Source organism: Trichechus manatus, unplaced genomic scaffold, assembly GCF_000243295.1.
Source record: "Trichechus manatus latirostris isolate Lorelei unplaced genomic scaffold, TriManLat1.0 scaffold00076, whole genome shotgun sequence".
In the NCBI taxonomy this organism is placed as follows: Eukaryota; Metazoa; Chordata; class Mammalia; order Sirenia; family Trichechidae; genus Trichechus; species Trichechus manatus.
In genome coordinates this window covers 9,798,915-9,823,307 of record NW_004444012.1, presented here as the reverse complement: position 1 = coordinate 9,823,307, position 24,393 = coordinate 9,798,915, and the positions used below count along the sequence as shown (strand labels likewise).

At 48.9% G+C, this 24,393-nt stretch overlaps 1 protein-coding gene across 1 annotated transcript in view; it reads right to left on the bottom strand.

Annotated features, from left to right (window-relative positions):
* Positions 1–13,710: 13,710 nt before the first annotated feature.
* TYRO3 (TYRO3 protein tyrosine kinase) overlaps positions 13,711–24,393 on the bottom strand; it is a 25,560-nt gene continuing 14,877 nt past the window's right edge. The window contains exons 11-23 of the mRNA XM_023735100.1: positions 22,808–22,985; positions 22,008–22,153; positions 21,355–21,499; positions 20,313–20,442; positions 20,131–20,231; positions 19,758–19,853; positions 19,347–19,427; positions 18,809–18,901; positions 17,892–18,013; positions 17,381–17,490; positions 17,036–17,195; positions 16,708–16,844; positions 13,711–14,416 (exon numbers count right to left, since the gene is read on the bottom strand). Coding sequence (XP_023590868.1) covers positions 14,023–14,416; positions 16,708–16,844; positions 17,036–17,195; positions 17,381–17,490; positions 17,892–18,013; positions 18,809–18,901; positions 19,347–19,427; positions 19,758–19,853; positions 20,131–20,231; positions 20,313–20,442; positions 21,355–21,499; positions 22,008–22,153; positions 22,808–22,985 — 1,893 coding nt within the window. The 3' untranslated portion in view covers positions 13,711–14,022. The remainder of the gene's footprint in view (positions 14,417–16,707; positions 16,845–17,035; positions 17,196–17,380; positions 17,491–17,891; positions 18,014–18,808; positions 18,902–19,346; positions 19,428–19,757; positions 19,854–20,130; positions 20,232–20,312; positions 20,443–21,354; positions 21,500–22,007; positions 22,154–22,807; positions 22,986–24,393) is intronic.

The following is a 24,393-nucleotide window of genomic DNA, read 5'->3' as shown; positions in this document are numbered from 1 at the left end:
CTGGATGGGGGCAAAAGGCAGGGAGGGTGCAGACAAGGTTTTTGTCCAAGCCAGAAAGATAACAGCTAGGGACCAGTAAAGGAAGTCCTGATCCTGATCTTGGTAACCCCAGCAAAGAGCAAAGAAGGCTTTTGCCTTCTGCATGATCAGAAGCCTGCAACCAAAGGAAACCATTTACTTAAGACCCAGAAAAGACATAGCACTTTTCAAGGGACACAGTCCTGAACTCTGAGGGGGCAGAACACTGCCTAAGGCACAATAGGAAAGCCTGGGACCCAAGCAGGACAAGAGGGTTCTCTAGCCACCAGGAAGAAGACTAGCTAATAGAACTTGGTTGTCCTAGGACTGGAGGTGACAGAGAAAGGATCAAAAGGGAAGAAATTCACAGCCAGGCTTAGTCTTCTTGGGGCTTTTGTGTGCTCTGGGAAATCTCTGTCCACAGATAAAGGTCAACAACTTGGACACAATGATGGGATAAGGTTAGAACAAGCAGTAAGTGGGAATGAGAACTCTTGTAATTCAGAAGAGTTCTCTTTGTGTATCCCTTTGTGTATACTTTTCCCTTCTGCTTATGTAGCATTTGCTCTAAAACAATGATTCTCGTGGGGGTGGAGGGTGGGGGAAAAGGCATAGCAGATTCCCTGGGTAGCAGGCAAGATGGGGGTAGTGGGTGTTTATAGTTTGTAAAGTTCCCCTAGCTGACTCTGATACATTCCTCCCTCTGCCTCTTTGAGAACCACTGCTCAAGGAGTCACCCAGAGAGAAGAAAGAAGCGCTGCTGTTTTGTGAAGTCAGCCTATCTTCAGCTGGCCCACTTAGAGTGGTAGCAAAGAGAAAGCATTATGGTTTAAATAATTACCATATCAATCGCGCATTCAACTTGAAATTATTTCGAACTCCTCGATCAACCTCAAAATCACTTTAGCACCACCCAAGGCATTTTATGTTATTTAAGATGTGAATACTTACTGAAGATAGCATGACCCCAGCTAAGTTTTCTATGTTCCAATATTAGAAGGATTATTATATGAAAAAGGTAGTAGACCAGCCCTTAATTCAGTTAGTCAACAAGCATTTTTGAAGGCTGTATTAGCTTCCTATTAATGCTGTAAAAAATTACCAAAAACTTAGTGGCTTCAAACAGTACACTTTTATTATCTTACAGTTCTGGAGGTCAGAAGTCCCCAAATGAGTCTCACTGAGTTAAAATCAAGATGTCAAAGGCACCATATTCCTTTTGGAGGTCTTGTCCAGCTTCCAGAGGCTGCCCACATTCCTTAGCTCGTGGCCCCTTCTGTATCAATATCAGGCAGAGTTCTTCTCACTCTGCTTCTACTTCTCCTTACAAAGACCCTTGTGATTACACTGGGTTCACCTGGAAAATCCAGGATAATCACCCATCTCAAGGCCAGTTCATTAGAACTTTAATTCCTCTTGGCCATTGCCTTAGTCATTTAGTGCTGTTGTAACAGAAATACCACAAGTGGATGGCTTTAACAAAGAGAAATTTATTCCCTCACAGTAAAGTAGGCTAAAAGTCCACGTTCAGGGCATCAGCTCCAGGGGAAGGCTTTCTCTTCTGTTGGCTTTCTTATCAGTCTTCCCTCAGACTAGGAGCTTCTCCACGCAGGGACTCCAGGTCCAAAGGACGCGCTCTGCTCCCGGAACTGCTTTCTTGGTGGCAAAAAGTCCCAAGCTCTCTGCTTGTTATTTAAGATGTAAGATAAAAGGTGGTGCAGGCCACACCCTAGGGAAACTCCCTTTACATTGGATCAGGGATGTGACCTTAGAAAGGGTGTTACAACCCCACCCTAATCCTCTTTAACATAAAACTACAATCACAAAATGGAGGACAACCACACCATACTGGGAATCATGGCCCAGCCAAACTGATACACACATTTTTGGGGGGACGTAATTCAATCTATGACAGCCATATAACCTAACATATTCACAGGTCCCCCAGGATTAGGAAGTGGATATGTGTGAGATGCCATTATCTGCCTACCACAAAGATTATCAAAGTTTGGGTAATATTCCAAGGGCTGCCCCAGAGGGCAGAAAGAGTACCAGTGGGTGGAGCTCAAAAGTGCTTAGCTTGTTATTGGATGTAAATTATACCTCAACAAAACATTTTCAAAAAGTTAATAGCTTGATATTCAAGGCCTTCCATAATCCCAATAATAATTATAAAAAATAACCAAAAACCAGTTGCCATGGAGTCCAACTCATGGTGGCCCAGTGTGTGTCAGAGTGCACCCAGAGGCAGCTTGGAAGAAAGACCTGGTGATCTACCTCCAAAAAATCTGCCACCACTACCACCAGCTGCCTGTGGTAGAACTGTGCTCCATAGGGTTTTCAATGGCTGATTTTTCAGAAGTAGATGGCCAGGACTTTCTTCTGAGCTGCCTCTGGGTGGACTCTGGGTGGACTTGAACCTCCAACCTTTCAGTTAGCAGCAGAGCTCGTTAACCATTTGCACCACCCAGAGGCTCCAAATAATAATTATAGGCTACTATTCATTAAGAGTTCACTATGACTTTACTTAAAGCAAAGATGTCACTTTGAAGACTAAGGTGCAGCTGACCCAAGCCGTGGTGTTTTCAGTCACCTCATATGCATGCAAAAGCTGGGCAATGAATAAGGGAGACCAAAAAAGAATAGACGCCTTTGAATTATGGTGTTGGTGAAGATTATTGAATATACCATTATTGAATATACCATGCCAAGAGAATGAACAAATCTGTCTTGGAAGAAGTACAGCCAGAATGCTCCTTAGAAGCGAGGATGGTGACACTTCATTTCACATACTTTGGACATGTTATCAGGAGGGATCAGTCCCTGGAGAATGGCATCATGCTTAGTAAAGTAGAGGGTCAGTGAAAAACAGGAAGACCCTTGACAGGATGGACTGACTCAGTGACTTCAACAATGAGCTCAAGCATAACGACGATCATGAGGATGGCGCAGGACTGGGCAGTGTTTCATTCTGCTGCGCATAGGGTCGCTATGAGTCAGAACCGGCTCGACGGCACCTAACAACAACAACGATTTTACATACATCATCACCAGTGAATTCTCACAACAACCCTATGAAGTAGGTAAAACTGTCCCCTTTCTATAGATGAAGACACTAAGTCTCAGAAAGATGAAGTGGCTGGCCCAAGCTCACACAACTAGTCAGGGGCAGAGTCCAGATTCGTCTGTGTGAACTCCAGAGCCTGTGCGCTGCTGTCCAGCTTCACTCTTAAGTACACCCTCCACTCTCCATCAAGGCAGGTTGTGCTCCAATTCCAAGGATATAGACCCCAAACCACCACACACATTCTCAACACGACACCTATAAAGGATCAGTTTCAAAGTCACTACCTCTGAGAAGCCTTCCCTGTCCCCATCACTCCGAAGTCCTTACTTCTTGTGAACTCTCATAGCTCTTTACCAGTTGCTTCTAATGGAGCAGTTTTTAGTCCAAGGTAGAGTGGTGTGTAAGAGGCCACCTCCCTTCACCAGATTCTAATCTCTTGGAGAGCAGGAACCAAACCTTAGTCATCCTGGTATCCCAGTGAAGTGCCTCGTCAGTTCATCAGGCAGTGTGCATTCAAAGGTGTTTTTTTTAAATGACTTTGAGTAAAGATGGTTCTGTGAGTTCACTCCCTCTGCTGTAAATACGTAGCAGGCACAGATAAAACACAAAAAGAAGACAACAAAATGATAGTGCTCAACTCAAAAACAAGATTATCATCTCTGTGGCCCTGAACTAAATAGAATCATAAAGTCATGAGCAGGCCTGAAGCCTCAAGGCCGCGAGGAGCCCAGTGGAGATGTGGGGGAGGCAGCTAGGCAGGCAGGGGACAGAAGTACTCCAATCTGGGTGGGGGGGCTAGAACCAGGCTCAGCGCCTGAAGCCAAGACTTGGAGTAGAGTTTCCCCACGAGGGAAAGGAGGCTGACAAACATGGTTGCTGACAGCTGCTAGGGCTCTAGCTTACTTGGATTCAAAAGAAAATTGTGGTAGAAATTACAAAAGCTTTATAACTGAATGACAACGAAAGATATATGTCAAAATTAGTGGGAAAGGGGGAAACTATGATGACAGCAAAGTACAACTGGGATAGCAAACTAAAGACCCGTGGATAACATCTCCACAAACCTGGGGTGGGGGGCAGAGTATTCCTCTGACTCCCCAAATTCAAACAGGCCAGGATAAATCCTGTCAGCTACAAGACTTGTGTGGGATCAGAATTCGTAACTGGGGCGGTAAAAGGAAGGAACTGGGCTTCCAACAATCCTGGAAACTTAGGAATCTTTCTTTCTTTTTTTTATTATGTTTTAGATGAAGGTTTATGGCGTGAATTAGTTTTTCATTAAACAATTAATGCATGTATTGTTTTGTGACGTTGGTTGCCAACCCCATAATGAGTCAACACTCTCCCCTTCTTGACCTTGGGTTCCCCATTTCCATTCCTCCAGCTTTCCTGTCACTCCTGCCTTCTCATCCTCGCCCCTGGGCTGGTGTGCCCATTTAGTCTGGTATACATAGTGGTTGAACTACGTGTATTATTGCTGGTTTTATGGACCTCTCTGATCTCTGGCTGAACAGTGAACCTCATGAGTGACTACTGAGTTAAAAGAGAGTCCGGGGGCCATACTCTCAGAGTTTCTCCAGTCTCTGTCAGACCAGTGACTCTGGTCATTTTTTTGTGAGTTAGAATTTTGTTCTACATTTTTCTCCAGCTCTGTCCAGGACCCTCAGTTGTGATCCCTATCAGAGCAATCAGTGGGCAGAAGGATCTTTCAATTATCAACTCTCAATGGAACACTGGAGGGGGTCCTGCAGGGTCCAGCTCACCACTGAGTGCAAAAGTACCACCATGATGCAATAACATCTCACTGTGCTTGGGCAGACCAGGCCCTATAAAGTATCAGAGCTACAAACATCTTCCAGGATAAAGCCACGCAATGAGAAGAAACTGTGAGGAATAGGGACAATTTGGAAGAAAGTCCAAATAAAGGTGAAACAGGAGAGCAGAAGAGACAAATCTCAGAAAGTATGAAGCCATATTTTCAATCACTATGAAAACAACTGAGGAAAGAACTCTACTCTAGAACTTAAAACTGTACATTGAAAGGCATGCTATGTCTCTGGAAAAATTGATCCAGAATGGTCAACTTGGAGACATGGTCTATTAAAACTATTAGACTTGAAAGAAAAAGAAACAATTATTTGCATCCAGGCAGACAAAAAGACAAAGTCATGTATAAGGGAAAGAAAATCATATTGTCATACTTTTTGTTAACACTTTGTACTAGAAAGCAATGGAGTAACATATTTAAGACACTCAAGGACAGAAAAGGTGAACTACAGATTTTGTATCCAGCTGTCTTAGTCACCTAGTGCTGCTGTAACAGATATACCACAAGTGGATGTCTTTAACAAAGAGAAGTTTATTCTCTCACAGTCCAGTAGGCTAGAAGTCCAAATTCAGGGCACCGGCTGCAGGGGAAGGCTTTCTCGCTGTGTCAGCTCTGGAGGAAGGTCCTTGTGATACATCAGTCTTCCATTCGTCTGGGAGCATCTCAGCGCAGGAACCTCAGGTCCAAAGGATGAGCTCTACTCCCAGGGCTGCTTTCTTGGTGGTAAGAGGTCCCCTGGGTCTCTGCTCACTTCTCTGTTTTATATCTCAACAGAGATTAGCTTAAGACACTATCTAATCTTGTAGATCTCATCAATATAACTGCCGCTGATTCATCATATTACATCATAGTGATAGAATTTACAACACATAGGGAAATCACATCAGATGACAAAATGGCAGGCAATCATACAATACTGGGAATCATGACCTAGCCAAGTTGACAGATATTTTGGGGGGACACAATTCAATCCATGACACCAGCCAAACTTATCCTCAAGTATAAAGACCGTAGAAAAACTGTTAGGAATATTTCAAAAACTCAGAGAATACTGTATCCGTGCGTTCTTTCTGGGAAGTCAGCCAAAGAAAGAGCTCCAGATAACTGAGCAGATCAGAGAAACATCAACACAAGGACTGGCAGCTAGAATATAGTTTGTCAGAACCCCACCTTTGACCACACATATGAAGATAACACCTTAGGAAAATGTGGGACTACAAGATGGAAGGATTCTGGATCCCTGAATGAGCTCATAGAGCAGAGCTGCCTATCAGCCTTAGATGGCTGCTTACCTCTAGACAGTTGGATGAGAGTTAAATTCCTGTTTTGTTCGAGCCATTGAATTTTATAGTCTCTTTGTTATAGATTGTTTAGTAACAACTTGCCCTATAACATAATACTATAGAAACTGATATATGGAAGCGGGGTTGCTACCACAGTAATAACCTAAAATATGGGATTTTAGCTTGTGGTGAGGCAGCTTATGACAAAGAAACAGGTATTATAGGTTGGATATTTAGTGATACTTATATAAGAGTTTTTAGAGAAACTCTTTCCTGTGAAAACTTGGAAGACAGACCTATGGAACTATTAGCTCTAAGGAAAGTGGTTGGAAAAAGCCATAATGTTAGTCAGTACTGCCCTTACACCAGCCAAGGCAGCTCCTTGGCCTGGCACCGTGCCACACAGGGTCTGGGCTTTCACGTGCCTTCCTCTAGTAGCTGGGACTGACCAGGGCCAGTAAAGGCATTCGGAAGAGGAACCCCAGGCTGGAACTGGGCCACACAGTGGTCTCAGTAACCAGAAATATCTTTCTAAGTCCTTCCTGATGCCTGGGATTGGCCAGGGCCAGCAATGCCATCTAGGCAGCATGTGGGAGTCTAGACAGGGACCTTCCTGAGCCCTGGTACCCACTTCTCCCATCCAGGATTCTCTCCAAATCTCCACACCCACCTCACAGGCTGTAGTTATGGTTTGTCTATACTTTCTTTTTTCTTGAACTGTCCTTGTCTGATCAGTAAATGGTACCAGGATGATTGGATATGCATAGGAGAAAAAAAATTAGATTACCTTACACTCCCAAGAAAGGTGATCCAACCAAATGCGGAAATTATCAAACAATATACCGTTAACATCACACCCAAGTAAAATGTTGCTGAAGATCATTCAAAAGCGGCTGCAGAAGTACATCGACGAGGAACTGCCAGAAATTCAAGCCAGATTCAGAAGAGGGCGTGGAACCAGGGGTATCATTGCTGATGTCAGATAGAACCTGGCTGAAAGCAAACAATACCAGAAAGATGTTTACCTGTGTTTTATTGACTACACAAAGGCATTCGACTGTGTGGATCATAACAAATTATGGATAACATTGTGAAGAATGGAAATTCCAGAACACTTAATTGTGCTCATGAGGAACATATGCATAGAGCAAGAGGCAATTGTTCGGACAGAACAAGGGGATACTTTGTGGTTTAAAGTCAGGAAAGGTGTGCATCATGGTTGTATCCTTTCACCATACCTATTCAATCTGTGTGCTGAGCAAATAATCCAAGAAACTGGACTATATGAAGATGGATTGGAGGAAGACTCATTAACAACCTGCGATATGCAGATGACACAACCTTGCTTGCTGAAAGTGAAGAGGACTTGAAGCACTTAATGATGAAGATCAAAGACCACAGCCTTCAGTATGGATTACGCTTCAACATAAAGAAAACAAAAATCCTCACAGCTGGAACAATAAGCAACATCGTGATAAATGGAGAAAAGACTGCAGTTGTCAAGGATTTCATTTTACTTGGACCCACAATCAATGCCCATGGAAGCCCAAGCCTGTTGCCATCAACCCTATAGGACAGTGTAGAACTGCCCCACAGGGTTTCCAAAGAGTGCCTGGTGGATTCCAACTGCCGACCTTTTGGTTAGCAGCTGTAGCTCTTAACCACTGCGCCACCAGGGTTTCTCCTATGGAAACAATAGTCAAGAAATCAAAAGACATATTGCATTGGGCAAATCTGCTGCAAAAGACCTCTTTAAAGTGTTGAAAGCAAAGATGTCACCTTGAATTGAAGACTAAGGTACACCTGACCCAAGCCATGGTGTTTTCAGTCACCTCATACTCATGTGAAAGCTGGACGATGAATAAGGAAGACTGAAGAAGAATTGACGCCTTTGAATTATGGTGTTGGCGAAGAATACTGAATATACCATGGACTGCCGAAAGAACGAACAAATCTGTGTTGGAAGAAGTACAACCAGAATGCTCCTTAGAAGCAAAGATGGCAAGACTATGTTTCACATACTTTGGACATGTTATCAGGAGGGATCAGTCCCTGGAGAGGGACATCATGCTTGATAAAGTAGAGGGTCAGCAAGAGGAAGACCCTCAACAAGATGGATTGACACAGTGGCTGCAACAATGAGCTCAAGCATAACAACGATTGTGAGGATGGCGCAGGACCAGGCAGTGTTTTGTTCTGCTGTACATAGGGCGGCTGTGAGTCAGAACCGACTAGACAGCACCTAATAACAACAACACATCATACATAAATGCAATTCCAGATAAAATAAAGATGATATGAAAAGAAAATCTTTAAAACTTCTAAAAGAATATCTAGAACATTACCTTGAGGAATGAACTAATATCTTAAACAAGTCACGAAAAGTTACAAATTAAAAAAGACAAAGTGAAAATACAAGTTGCAACTGAGTGATAATTGTTGGCCTCATATATAACTGACATGTGATTAGTCCAGAATATGTAAAGAATGTCCACAATTAATAAGAAAAATTTAAATGGGCTAAGACTATGAACAAACATGCTGGGTCTTTTGTGCTCTGTTTATGATTTGTTTATGTGAAAGTTTCCCTAAAAGATGTTTTCCAAGATTTTCCTAGCTATTGTCTTTATACCTCAGGGCCCAGTTGATGTGTCCTTGTGACGCCAACTCCAGCTGGGTTGCATTGTAGGACTAGGAATTCTGGCTCCAATATTATTTCCTAAATCAGCAATATCTAGCAAAATTGAAGCTATGCATTCCTGTCTCAGCTTGAGACTGTCTCTCCTGTGTGTATAAGGAGACATAAGGAAAAATGTACACTGATACATTGTTTAAGTTCCAAAAAAAGTAGAAGTTAAATATCTATCAATTGAAAAATTCTGTTGCATTCGTACAATGAAGAATTATACAGCAGTTTAAATGGATGAACTAGACCTACATATCCTAAAAATCAGTTTTACATATATAATCGTTTGTTTAAATATTTAAACATGCAAGGTAATGCTATACTTATCTGTTGTATTTGTTTATAGACGTATAAAGGTTGTAAAAGTATAAAACATGCAGGAAAATGATATGTACCAATTTCAAATAGTATATGTCTGGAGAGAGGAAGCAGGAACGGAAATAGCATCAGGGAGTGGTACATGGGGGCTTCAACTGTATCTATAATAATTCATTTCTTTAAAAAACAAAGTAAAATATGAAGCGTTCAAAATATTTTATAATTTTTAAAAAAATTGAGGGAAAACTTGTTGAGTTCCATTACCAAGCACTCTATGGGTTTTGGCTTTATTTGCAGTTTTGCCCAGTAAGATTGGCTAACCTTGCTTACAGTCCACCCCGGGGCGCATCCCCAAAGCTCCCCGCCACCTGGCCAGGACGGTTTTCCGTCTCCTCTCAACGGTACAGCTCCAGCCCACTTAGCTCTGTCCTCCACTCCCCGAGGCGCTACTTAGCAATTGTTTCCGAGGAGTTTGAACCCCTCGGGCGTAAAAACTGGATCTCACGGTGCTTTTACACTTCTCTTGGCCAACGCAATACTTGCTGAATGAAATTTTGCCTCGAGAGGAGGCAAATTTAAAAGATAGCTTTAACCAAAAAAAAAAAAAAAAAGCGCGGGCATTCGCTGAGGATGGAATGTTTTCTGGGTGCAGGGAGGATCAAGCCAGTTGACCTGCAAACATCGGGCTCCCTCGCTCTCTCTCCCCCCTCCCCCCTGCAACCCTGCCCGGGGGCTGCGCTCTCTCCGGCAGCCGCAGGCCGGTGACCGCCGGCCGGGGGCGCTCCTTGTCTCCCGCCGCAGGGCGCCGGCTCTGCCTGCAGCTGGGGCCTCTCCACCGCGGACAAAGGGGCTCGTGTCCCGCTGCCCAGGCGGAGCCTTTCCCTGCCCGCCGCCGAGCGGCTCCTGCCTAGACTGAGGCGGAGCGAACCTCCTGTGACCCTGCATGTAAGCCTCACGTGTGACCTCCGCGTTTGGGGCCGCTCCCAAGTTGGCCCACTCACTCGAAGCCCGAACCTCTGAGTTCCGCGCGCCCCGGCTTCCCCAGCCAGAGCCTGCTGTCGGAGCAGTTGGGTAGAAAGACCCGGGCAGCAACCACAAGTCCTACGAGCCCTAAGGGCAAGGTTCAGGCACACACACCCAACCTTAGGTCTTCAGGCAACAGATTGCCACAGGGCTATTTAGTCCTCCAGGTCAAATGTAAAACTCCTTTCTACCTTTCCCCCACTTCTCTGCGTCAGAGAGGGCCCAAACGCAGCTTTCCTCCTCTGCCCCTCCCAGGGAAATTCTGAGGCATTTGTTGTATCTCTCGTATCATTTACTGAGCTTTGGCTACATAACCAGGACGCTCATAGGCATTTAGATGCATTATTTTAATTGATCCTTACAAGGTTCTTGTGAGGTATTATTTTCCCATTCTAGAGGAGAGGAGTCCGGGGTGGTGCAAACCGTTAAAGCGCTTGGTTAAATTGGAGTTTCCAGTCTGGTGGCCTTGAATTTTTCAGAAGCAGATTACCAGTCCTTTCTCCTGAAGCACCTCTGCGTAGACGCGAACCTCCAACCTAACCAAACGCTTTAACCGTCTGCACCACCCCCAAAACCAAACCAACTGCGGTAGAGTCAATTCCGACTCATGAGAACCCTATAGGACAGAGTAGAGCTGCCCATAGGGTTTTGAAGGGTGTACATCTAATTTCTAATCCTTCAGAGGATCACCGTTCTGTTTGCCTGCCCTTCCTCAGAGGAGTTTTCCACGGCTGGAGGGAAGGTCATAAAGATGAGCTCAAAGTCTCCACACCACAGATAGGAGGAAAGTCTGATACATGGGTTGTTCGTGTGTGCCACCAATTCAATTCTGACTCATAGAGATCCTACAGGATGGGTAGAACTGCCCCACAGGGCTTCCTAGGCCGTACTCTTTATGGAAGCAGACTGCCACATTTTTCTCCTGCGGAGCAGCTGGGGGGGTCCAGCCACCTACCTTTCGGTTAGCAGCCAAGCGCTTTAACCACTGCACCACCAGAGCCCCTTGCACCACCCCAGGGACTCTGTAATAAAAAGGTTTTTAAAAATTCCACTATTATCACCTACCCCAAGGCCCTTATGAGGGCCAAGTTGCTTAGGGAAAAGAGACTGAGCTGATAAAATTATTTGTACTGATGTTATCACTGATAGGTAACTCCCTCTTCAAGAGGTTAGGTTTTGTCATATACACACACACACATCAGGACTCCTGTGCACTTTAAAAGGGGCCTGCTATTGAGCTGTATTCACCCAAAAGATGAAATGTTCCTGATGGAGCTTCAGGGTACTCTCTGGAGTGGTGGGGAGGAAACTTAGTGTATCTACCACTTAATTAGCTACACAGCCTTGGACAAGTTACTTACTCTGCATCTTTGTCCTGTCTGTTGGTGGATAATTACAGATCCATCTTATAAGGAACGTTGTATTAACACATGTAAAGTGCTAGGCAAAGCGCTTGGCACACAACAGGAGCTCATATGGTAGACAATTATTTAAGAGTTGAGGGCTTCTCAGTCAATAATTCCCAAATAACATCTCACAGATAATCACCACCTGCAGTTCAAGGTAATCATAGCAGGAGTATTCTGAATGCCACTTCCGTGGAAGCTAATTCAGGTCTCATGATCCACGTGGGAACCAGAATCTGGCCTGCCAACAGGTTTTTCTGGATATTTGCTTTCTGAAGTGCCCGCGCTGCTGCATTGCCCTCAGCTGACAGTGTAATTCTTGCGCCTCTCCCAGCCTCCCCACGCCCCTCACAGCAGAGCGGGGCCTGTTTCCCAAGCCTCCTGCTGCACGTGCCTGTGAGCACCTCCTAAAAGCTTCTAAACTAAAACGTTCAGGTAGAGATTCTTGGAGTTAAACTCTGTGCTCTAGTTTCTAATCCTCAAGAGGATTCTCATTCTCTTTGCCTACCTGTTCTGAAGGCAGTTTTCCCTGGCTGGAGGGAAGGTCGTAAAGGTGAGACCAAAGTCTCCACAACAAGGACAGGAGGAAAGTCTGATACGTGAGTTGTTGTCGAGTGCCACCAAGTCAATTCTGACTCACAGAGATCCTACAGGACGGGTGGAACTGGCTTCCTAGGCTGTAATCTTTACAGGAGATTGCCAGGGCTTTTCTTCCAATGGAGCGGTGCCAACAAGGCTCCTTGACAGAGAGGTTAAAAAAAAACCAAACCAAACCCACTGCCATCGAGTTAATTCTGACTCATAGTGACACTATAGGACAGAGAACTGCCCCACAGGGTTTCCAAGGAGCACCAAGTGGATTCAAGCTGCTGACCCTTTGGTTAGCAGCGGTAGCTCTTAACCATTATACCACCAGGGTTTCCTAATAGACAGGCAGGGGACAGCAAAGATAGCCTCTTTGTCCTTGTTCCGAGATAAAAGAAGCAAACTATTTCAAAATATTTGGATTTTCAAAAAGTCAACAATGGTTAGCTCTAGGCAGTGGGATTATAGGTAATTCACATCTTTTCTTCATGATTTTCTACGTTTTCCTACTTGTCTACAGTGATTATTTTTAACATAACGAGATGCATTGGGGTCTTCTGTAATTACAAAAGCATTCTGTGTTCAACTCAGGGAGCTTGGAAAGCACAAAGTCCCCTTAATCACATCGTATAAAGACAACAGCTGGTAACATTTTGGCATATGTCTTCCCAGACTTTTCTCTACGCAGAAATACTTCATTTTTGTGATCTGGGAAAAAAGTAAACATTTAAGAGACAAAACCTTGGGTCTTTAGTCTTCAATTTTATTTCTGTTTTTAAACGGCATCTAACAGCTTGGAAATGTCCCTAACAACAAGGATGCGCCCCACGCATTCCCCGAGGCTCCCCGGGGCCCAGGCTGGGGTCTAGGCTCCAGTAACTCCCCCTCACCCACACCAGCCATCAGGCCTATTTTCCCTCAGGAGACTTGGGACAGAAGAGGGTCTCCAGTTAGAGGGGAAGCTGGGACTAAGGACGCTGCATGGAAGGGCTGGGCTGACACAGCTGCCTTTGTTAGTTTTAGGATAGTTGGGATTTGGTAGCATGCTCAGACAGACTGTGGAGGACAGGGAGAAGGGCTCCCTCATCCTGGGCAAGGCCCACGGCACCCCTTCCTCTTGCTGGGGTCAGTGCACTTCCTCTAGAAGACGGGCGTCTGGCAGCCTGTGGCTGTCGAGCATGGCCTGAGCATGGCCTGGCGTGGCCAGGTCAGCCACCAGGAAGCCGCTCCCACTTTTCCTGGCCTAGGCAGGCTGAGGAATGAGGAAGGCGAGTGTCCCACTGCCTCCTACCACAGGGCTCAGGATCTGACTGTACCGTCTCTCACCCAAGGGGGACAACACAAGGGCTTTTCTTTGTGGTAAACTTGGCCATTTAAACCCAGGCGAGGCCCCAGCGGGGTTCCCAGGCTGGAGGCGGCTCAGTGCACACACTAAAGCAGCAGGGGCAGCTTAGCTGGGAGGGTAGGGGCCCACAGGGCTGGATCTACCCTCCCCCCACTCCCATTCACACCCATGGTAACCATGGAAACATAACCACCCCTCCTCTCCTGCCAGCTGCCTGGGTTCAGACGACCAGGCTTGGCCCACCTCCACGAAGCCAAGGGCTGAAGTGCCTCCAGGCTGCCAGAGTCGCTGCAGGAAGAACTGGGATTAGGCGATTTGGTCGGTCAGGCTTCCCAGCCCAGCTTGGGAGGACTACCACAGGAGCCTCCACACCTTGCTGCCGGGCTAGGGTCAGAGGGGGCTTAGTCAGCCGGCAGAGAAGCCCGCAGGGCTCTGATGGCCCCAGCTGCCCTCTGCCTGGGGGCTAACAGCTACTGTGGGGGAGAAGCCCTTGCTGCAGCAGCAGCAGCCTCTGGCCCTCGCTGACAGGGCTCTCCAGCTGCTGCTCCTCCTGCCCAGGCCGCTGAGCCAGCCCCTCAGGGCTCAGGATGTACCGACAGTCACTGGGGGTGCCCCCCACTGCTCCCAAGCCACTGGCATCCCCAGCCTCTTCGCTGGCCTGCTCCCCGCCTTGCAGCAGGCCCAGGCTGCCTTCCTCGGCAGATCCCTTGGCACTCTCCACATTGATGTACAGGGGGTTCTGGCTGTGGGACAGCACGGACAGGTGGCCCAGGATGTGCTCTAGTTCCATTCGTAGGCACGTGAAGCTCGGGCGCTGCTTGGGGTCCGCGCTCCAGCACTGGTACATGAGCTCATATCTGGGGCAGAGAGAAGGTGAGAGAAGTAATAAGTATCCAGAAGAAAGGGGAAGGATGGCCCTCCCCTCACAACCATTTTTTATTTAGCACACTCATGTACAGGGCTTACTATGTGTCAGGTACTCTTCTAAGCTTTTTGCATTTATTAAATCCTTTAATTCTTACAACAATCCAATGAATTAAGTCTTATAATTATCCCTATTTTACAGATGGGGAAACTGATGCAGAGAGAGGCTAAGAAACTTGACCAAGGTCACACATGTAGAAAACGAGAAAGTTTCGACCTGAAGCCAGGTGGGAGGGCTCCAGAGTCCCTGCTATGCTGCCCTGGTGGCGGGGGAGGTCCTCAGGAACACAATCTGGAGGCAGGATTATTTTAGTGGGGTGGAGGGCTCTGAGCCCTAAATCCTCACAAGGCAGAGCCACTCAGGTGGTCTGTTTTTCTTTTTATTGTGCTTTAAGTGAAAGTTTACAGTTCAAGCTGGTTTCCCACACAAAAATTTATACACACGTTGTTATGAGACCCTAGTTGCTCTCCCTATAACGCGACAGCACACTCCTCCTTTCCGCCCCGGATGTCCCGTGTCCATTCACCCAGTTCCTGCCCCTTTCTGAGTCAGGCAGTCTTTAATCCTCACTGGTCATGGGCCCCTTTGAGAATCTGAGAAAAGCCTCCAGGCCTCTTCCCCAGGCGTGAGCACTTCTTTACATAGAATTTCAGGGGCCTTACAGATGTCCTGAAGACCTATCCCTGTTCTCACGGAATGCCCCAGGCTAAGGAAGAAACCTACCATTGGGAGAGGCTGAGGCAAAGTCCAGTCAGAGCAAATGCCTGACTTCCCTGCCTGTGCCCATGACAAAAGCCCCAAGCACCACCATACACCAGCCCTCCGGCCAGGGGCCCCAATGACGGGGGAGTCATGCCAGACTCCGGGTAGGCCGTGGGAATGATCCAGGCCATGGCACATGGCCGGGCTGGGACACATTCTCAAGGCTGTGCTAGGAGCCAACTGGCGCCTGTCCACCCTACACTGGCAACACCAGCTTCAGCCCGGGAGGAGGCAGAGCCAGGGCTACGTCCCCACTGCCTGGCAGAGTCTCTGCAGCTACCGGAAGCCCTGCTCCTACTGTGCCCTGCACTCTGCTGAATGAATAGCAGGGGCAGGACCTGGTTCGTGCACTCAGATTTCTCTCTCAGGTACAGGTAAGTTACCCACAGCCCAGGCTCAGGGCCCTTCGAATTCACGGCCCTAGAGAAAGAGGACCCCATCATTCAGGCTGAGCCCTCCTCTGCCTGTCAGCGGTCTCAGCCCTCTGGAGGTCCAAATCCACAGCGAGAAACAGGGAGCAGATTCCTTCCTGGACCACTGTGGGCTCCTGCTCCCTGGTACTAGTGGAAAGGTCCTCTGGGGGCCCAGGAAACCCTGGCGTGGATGAGGTGAGGGAATGGGGACTAGGACAGACAAATCACAGTTGGTGTGATGCTTAAGAGTACATACTCTGAAGTCACAGGGATCTAGGTTCGAATCTCAGCTCACCCACTTGATAGCCGTGTGGCCTTGGCTCTGTGTTACCTAACCTCTGTAATCCTAGCTCCTCATCTGCACAATGGGGTAATAATAGTTTTTTCCTCATAAGGTTAGAGGAGGATTACCTCCAAGAACGCCTGTGAAGTGCCCAGCTAATGTAAGCTGTGCTTACTGTCACTATGTCACACAGGCTCGAAGCAACGCCTGTACGGGCCATACCACCACCCCACCCCACTCCCAATGACTTCAGGCTTCCAGGAGGGAAACTGGGCGGCTCCCTTCTCCCCCAGCATCTCAGTTTGTTATCTTAGGTCCCCCCATCTCCCTTGATAGGAGGCCAAAACCAAGAAAGGGATGTGCCTCTCACCCCCAGCCCCTCCTCGTACAGCAAGGATGAGGCAGCACGGAGCTTTCTTCCTGCCCCTCTGCAGCCCTCTCTCTGGCGAGGTTTTATAGACTAGCTGGGGCCTAAGGAAGGAGGTGGGGGTGGCAAGAAGGTGACAGGGAAGCCTGCACTATTGGTTCACCTGTGCCTTCTGCCCTTGGGGTACCTGGTTCTCCCTGGAAACTGGAGAAAATAGAAAAAGCCAGAACATAATGGAGGTCAGACTTCCCTCTCAGTATAAGGACATTCCCACCAAAATAAATTAATAAACACATGTCCAGTCGAGCTTCTGGGCTCCCACTGGGCCAGCAGCTGTCGTGGTAACCAGCAGCTGAAACTTCCGTTTCCTCCCAGGATTCCCACCCTGGGGCACTCACACGTCCTCCATGCACTCTGGGGGCTGTTTCAGGCGGTTCCCGTCAATGAGGTAGTTGTAAATCTCAGCATTCTCGATGCCGGCGTATGGCGTCTGCCCACGAGTCATGATCTCCCACATGGTCACCCCGAAGGCCCACTGGGACAGAATCACAGGTGGAAGTGTGTCACTAAGCTTCCTGGCTCCGAGGCAGGCACACCTCAGGGCTCAGGGGCCTCATAACTGGGTGGCCGAAGCCAGGAGTGCAGGCCTGGCTAGGCCCTTGAGGATGCTCACGGCCCCCTCACACCAGTCCAGACCACAAAGCCTCCCTGTGCCACTCTGCTCACCACGTCACTGTGTACAGTATACAGGTTGTCAGCCAGGCTCTCCAGGGCCAGCCACTTGACGGGCAATTTGGAGGCACAGCCCTGACGATAGTAGTCCCCGCTATAGATCTTCCGGGAGAGTCCAAAGTCGGCCACACACACCGTCATGTCCTCTGCCAGCCTGTGAGGGGTGTTGCAGGATGGGGGTCAGCCTTTCCCCGTCCCACAGCCTTACCAGAGCCGGGCACGGTGCTCCCAAGCTGTCCTCGGCATACCAGCCCAGGTCCCAGGCAGGAGCTGACCATCAGCTAGCCCGTCCCGGCACTGGCTGCCGCCTCCCACCCTGAGCCCCTAGAATTCACATACATGCAATTTCGAGCAGCTAGGTCTCGGTGGATGAAATTCCGGGAGCTCAGGTATTCCATGCCACAGGCAATGTCTACCATGAACCGGATCAGTGTCTGGAGGGGCAGGTTCTGGTGGACAAACAGGACAAGCTCAGGTTAGACCTGCCCACCCAGCTGAAGCAGGATGAAGGGGGTTTGCCAGCCAGAGGCCAGAAGGCCGAAGGAATGTCCTCAGAATCACTGAAAGGAAGGCGGGGGAGGTTCCCAAGGCAAGGAAGTTTTGGCAAGTCTGACAGAGAGCTCAAGCGCTGAGATCTGGGACCACACAGGTCTCCTCTCTTCTCCCAGAAGAGGCCCTTGCCCAGCCTAGAAGCCGCAGCAAGGCTTTGTAACAGAAAAGGTAGTTTGCTAGCATAAAAGGCATCAATCTCTGCGCCCCCCCTGCTCCCAACCAGCTCCATCGCTTGCCCACCAAGCCCCTCTTTCCCAGGGTCCTCTCCAGGCCCTGTTCCCCCACCCCAGGTACTCACAAAGGGGTTCTCCCCAATCCGGGAGGCAAGCAAGAAGGCATGCAGGTCCCCGTGCTTCATGAAGGGCAGGATGACCATGGGGATGGGGAGACGGCCCTTGGCCCTGCTCCGGAGGCTCACCCCTGGCAACAAGGGGGAGTCAGGAGCTGGGCACACGAAGGCCAAAGGATGGCTCAGGTGTCTACAGCAGCTCCCACCTGCTGGGCCCCACCTCCAGCCCTGGCTCTGCCACATGTCTTTCCACAGGGGCACACTGGCCTGGTGACTCGGGGCTGCCCCAATAAACTAATTCCGAGCTCTGGAGCATCTCCTCTGTCTCCTCCTCCTAGAGGAGCAGTCTTTGTTACAGGCTCTGAAACTATACCTACTCCTCACTTATCAACTAGCTCGTTATCTGACATTTTGCAGTTACAATAGTAAAAAATCTACTATCTGACTATTTTGCGCATTAGCAACGTATGTCTGGCGGTAATGAACACCAAGGTGCAAGGCGAGAGTAACACCGGCTGTGATGGTTAAGGCTGTGTGTCAACTTGGCTGGACCATGATTGTCAGTGGTTTGACAGTTATGTAATGATGTAACTTGGCAGTTATGTAATGATATAATTTGGCAGTTATGTAACGATGTAGTCATCCTTCATTTTATGATGTGATGTGGTCATCCTCCATTTTTGCATAACACTGATTTCTTCATAACAACCTGATCTTTGTAATCTAACCATGTCGATAAGTGAGGAGTGGGTGTAATCTCATCTGGAATCTGGTCAGGTTTCAGCCAGGACTCTCCTTATCTATTTTGCTTACACCTGCTTACTCACCAGGTAAGTCCAAGCTTCTTTCCCACAGGCTGCCCTCCCACCTGGGGGAGTATATTTTTGGCCCTATTCTATATCTGCCTCCCCCAAGAAGGGGCTCACCAACAAGCTTGGCCACATGTGGATGGTCAAACTCCTTCATGCAGGCTGCTTCCCTGAGGAACTCTTCAATGTCACTGGAGGCAATGATGTCAGCTGGGAGAACAGAACGGGAGGGAGGGAAAGAGGTGAGACTCCCAAGACTCGAAGGCCTTATCCTTCAGATGTCCTGGCCCAGGAGACGCTCTGCCCAGCAGCAGGGGAAACCTCCACGGAGCAGTGCTGTCCAACCATTTCTCCACTTGCAAAGCCTCCCCTTTGGTTTGGATAGCCCAGCAGCTCAACAAATCACAGCCTTAATCATCCCAAGAGTGAGCTCAGAGAAGAGTCACTGCTGACGGCAGAGAGGAAAGGCTGGGGCACAAATAAGTCTGTGGGTTTGTGCTTGTGAATTATTCATGTGGTGCAGACAGCAGCCCCGTCAGTGCTGACTAGCTCTTCTCAGAAAGTCTAGGGGCAAAGTGGAGTCAGCCTCAGGATCAGTCCCCCTTCCACCCTCCCAAGTGATACTCTTACCCCACAACTACTATGCTCTACTCACCTTTCAGCATCTTCACTGCCACTTTCACAAAGGAGCCATCCTCCTGCTTCAGCTGGGCCTCCCTCACTGAACCAAACTCTCCTAGGCCGACAGATCCAAATGAAGGTCAGTCCCCTCGGTCTGCTGCCCCCACTGTTTTCCTCCCACATGACCATCCATGGGTTCGCAAAATCATCAGATTCTGGAGCCACTGGAGGAGGCTCTGTTGCCCACAGTCAAAGCAGAGCATGCTGGGAGTGACTCCTCAGTCATCTTTATCCCCAGCTTCATCCCCAAACCTCCCAAACTCAGGGGTCTACAAGAACATTGTGTTTATAGGAGCTAACCCAAATCCACACTTTCAGTGATAGGAGGAACCAAATACACTCAGATACAGCAAACTCTTGCCAACCCCTGCACAGCCCCACATACCTTTGCCTAACATCCGGCCCAGGGTGAACTGTTGTTCTGGGATGAGCACATCCTGCAGTTTGTCCTTCAGTTCGTCGCTGATGCCCAAGCTGTCCACTGCGAGGAGGGGGTCAGTGAGAAAGGTCAGTTCCTAATCCAAAGTCCAGCCTACCTCCGACACCCCAGACTCCACCCTTAGAACACAGAGATGAGCTTAGCACTCCCACAGCTGGGGATGGCAACCTCCACGAGAGTAGATTTGTCTGTCTGTCTTGTGTGACTGGGTCTCACCACAGTTCAAACATACTGGTCAGATTAATGAGTTGGTACAAGGAATGCAGACAGGTAAACAAAGGTAGTTCATTTTTTCCTCCCATGATCCCCCACCACTCACGTGTGGCCTCGATGCGCTCAGGCCTTTCACGATTGAAGGATCGAGCTGCCCGGAAGTGAACGGCTGGCTCCCCCTGAGCCATGACACTGTCGAAGGCTTGCCTAAAGGGAAACCGAGGACCTGCGGTGAGTTCCAAGGCCCTCAGCCCCCACCTGTCTCTCCCTCTCCGCTACCCCCCTTACCCGAATCGTGTCTCCTTCCGCCTCTTTCGAAGTAGGATGAGGGCCAGGGCAGCAGCCGTCACCAGGGCAGTGAGCACACCCAGGACCACAGGCACCCAGGATGTCCGGCTGTGGGGAGGGCCCTGCTGGCCTATGGAGGGAAAGGCAGCAGCATCAGCTAAGCTGCCACCAAGGAGTCCCTCAGAACTCTCCCAGGATGGCCATCTGGCCTGGTCAACAAGGGTCCCTGAGTGGAAAGAGCCCTCAGAGGTAGACTCAATTGGCTCCTGCCTTGTCAGTAACAGGCCCTGGCTCCTGTGACCCCATAGCACTACCAAGGATTTCTGTGCTCCTTCTGGGTCTAAGAGTTGAGGGGGTGCGGTGGGATGGGGTGGGGAATGAAACATAGTTTAACCCTTTGGTGACCCAATTATTTTCTGCTTTGAATTTTTTGTTGATACCATGTGTTTTCGTTAAAGGAAGCATGCTGAATCATTGAGTATGTCTGAATTTTTGGCAGGTAGAATGGATTTGTTTTCCTTGCCTCCTCTCACAAGCCTACCCTAAGTATTTAGTGGTACAGGTGAAGTACACTAATTATACCCTAGAGTCCTCACTGGGGTCTATTGATACATATGTGTAACAAATAAAAATTCTCAAAATTTCTTATTTTTTCTACCAAAAATTCAGACACTTCATACAATACTCTATAAAATAAACAGTAATTCGTAGCACAGGCTGGTTTCCTCGGTTTCAAACAGTCATTAAGGCCCCTACCTTGTGGCAGCATGCGCTGTCAATAAGAAAGCAGCTTCCCAATAAACAAACCCCCCAAAACAAAAAAAAACAAACTCATTGCCATGAGTCAATTCTGACTCATCGTGACCCTAAGTTCACAGTCACTATGTGTACCGCTGGGCTCAAAAAGGCTATTAAATACCAACCCTGGTCTCAAGTGCTTGACTCTCAGTCTGTGGGCCTATCAGGAAGGAAGAAGGGCCTGCCAGTCCCTCCCAACAGCTGGCTCTTGAAAGCCCTGCTTCCTTGTTCCCCCAGGCCTCACCTGCATGGTCCTGAGAAGAGATCACGAGAGGCTGACTCCAGGGCCCACAGCCAATGGCATTGCAGACGCACACGCGCACGGTCAGGTCCTTCTGGGGATCCCAGCCTGTCAAGTTGACCCTGGTCCCCTCCTCTGTCAGCTCACTCTGCAGCCAGAAAAAGCCCCCACCCCACACTGAGCCTGAGGGTAAGGCCTCACGCTGGGGCCTGGGGCAGCAATAGGTCCAGCTAGGAGCCTAGGAGCATGGGAGCGTGGGGTGCTCAGGTTCTGGAACACAACCTGCTGGGAGTCATCACATTCCTGCTCCAGGCTACAGAGAACTCTCCCGAAGACAAACAAGGCTCAGTCTAGGAATGCAGAGGTGGGGGATGGGAGAGAACCCGGCCTGGATAAGAAAGCCTTATCTGTGCCCTCCCCCAGTTTGTGCAGGAATGTGCTTCCTGCTTGATGTACAAAGTGGCCACAGGATACACCCCTAACTAGAGACATAATCCAATAAAGAGGGAGCTGGCAGGAGGGCTGGGGCGGTGAATATCCAGGCTGGTGGGAGGCCCAGGCCACTGAGGAGAGCCATTCTGAAGCTCTAAAGGCCCTAGAGCACAGTCAGCCAACTCCCCAGTACCCGGAGAGTGGAGGCCTCCGCGGCCCCTTACCTGGGTTCCGTTGTCCTGAAACCAGGACAGTTTATAGGCCCCCAGGGGGCCTTCCACAGGGCCCTCGGGTTTCACTTCTTCCCACTCCAGGATGAGGCCTGAGTCTGTGCGGATGGCATGGAGGTTTTGGGGAGCGCTGGCTGGGGCTGCACCCAAAAAGAGAAGGTTGCTAAGACCCCTGCCCCTCCCACCATCATTATCCCATCCAGGCCTCGGAACCAACTCCCAAGAACTAAACTCACCTCCCAGCTCTGACTCTGCTCACTCACTGTGCTGGGGAGGAGGGGGAAGTAATGCGCAGGACCAGCAGTGCCCCAGCTCAGCAGTGTTGCTCTTCATCGCCATGGTTACTGCCTCTCTACCTCATCCTTCACCACTCCCCTCACACACGAGGAAGCTCTAGCCACACTAGCCTCCTTGCAGTGGCCAGAGGACTCCAAGCAAGTTCCTGTCAAAGGGTCTTTGCACTTGCTCCTGTCACCTACAGCCATTCCTGCAGTGAATTCCCCCAAATGTTCCCTTATCACTGCGACCACCCCGGGCCACTCCTCACCACCACATCCTCTCATCTGTTCAAGTTGGTTTGTCTGCTCCACCCACTGAAACTGAAGCTGTACAGGAGAGAGGCTGGATTTCTCTAGTTCATTAGGTATGCAGCAGGCGCTCAGCAAACCTTTGCTGAATGATACAGGATCATCCTTCTCAGGTAGCCCCTCTCCCATAAACTGTATCCAGAATTCCATGCCAACACCACCAGCACCACCGCCCTGCTCAGCCACCATGTCCTGTAAGTCCCTTACCTAGACCCTTTGTCCGAAAAGGAACCCAGTCAGCATACGGAGAGGCCCCCAAGGCATTGGTACAGCGCACCCTGAGTCTGTAGTTGGTGGCAGGAGACAGATCCCGGAGCAGGCAGGTGAAGGGTGGCACAGGCACCACAACAGCCAGGGCTTCCCAGCCTCCTGGGGTTCTTGTCACCTACAGAAATGCAGAAAACAATGATGTGGGAGTGGGTCTCAGATGAGATGGAAGATGGGATGTATATGGGTGTGTGGGGAGGGGAGGAGTCCTTGAATTAAAGCTTCCCTAAGGCAACTAACAACAACTAAGCCTATCAGCAAACACTTGCTACTCCCTTCCCCCTCTCACCTCAATAACACACTTTGCCGCAATACCACACTAGGCTCTACACTGCCATGCCTTTGCAGACGCTGTTCCCTAAGCTTGGAATGACCTGCCCTTCCTAGCAGAGTCCTACTCATCCTTTAAGACTCTGGTTCAAATACCAGTTCAAGAATCACTCTCTCTGTGACAGCCTTTCTCAACGCCTCCAGAAAACATGTCCCTTTGAACTCGGTGCTGAACTCTGTTAGAATATTTACCACTTATTGTAACTGGTTACATGCCAGCCCAAAGGCTCAGAGCTTCTCAAGGGCATAGAAACTGTCTTACTCATTTTTTCATCCTGATAACTAGAACTAGACCCTCCTCTTACATTGTGGTGGTCTGGGGCAGGAGTACAAATGAAGATCCACATGCCATATGGCTAAATATTTAAATGCTGTGATTCAGCCACCAGTTACCATCAAGTCGATTTTGACTCATGGCAACCCACATGTGTCGGAGAACTATCCTCCATAGGGTTTTCCATGGCTAATTTTTCAGAAGTAGCTCACCAGGCCTTTCTTCTAAGGCACCTCTAGAGGGACTGGAACCTCCAACCTTTCAGTTAGAAGTTGCACTTGTTACTGTTTATAACACCCAGGGACTTCTATGAATCAGCTAACCCTATTTTCTATCTTAATATCTTGACAAATAAACCCCCAAAACAATTTGGGAGGGCAGGTTTGCATCCATAATCCTCAGACCCCTTGGTGGCAGAATGTGGTGGCACAAGAACTAACCCCCAGCCAAGGGTATGTGCCACGAGGGGCCTCAAGTGCACAGGTGTGGACAGCATTCCTGCATACCCAAGTTCAGTTCCCGTTCCCCTAACAAGTGGCCGCTCCTCGGGCTGAGAGGAGCACATACCACAGAGGGGTCTGTTCTTGGGAGGATGGACCCAGAAAAGATGCCCATACAGGCCCTGGAAGCCAACTCACGGCAAGAGATGCTGTGTACCTGAAGCACGGAGTGGCGGGGTCAGGATCTGGGTGGGCACGTCCCCTTGGCCCTGCAGACTCCTTGCTCAGGGAAAGATGTGGCCTAGGGAAGGCCAGAATGGGGTCCTCTAGCCGGTAGAGCCCAGGGCGGGGCCTCACTTGCCCAGATCTAATGGCAGAACTGCCTGAAACAGTTCCCACTAATGGCAGAACTGCCTAGAACAGTTCCTAATCATGGCAGAACTGCCTAGAACAGCTCCTAATCATGGCAGAACTGCCTAGAA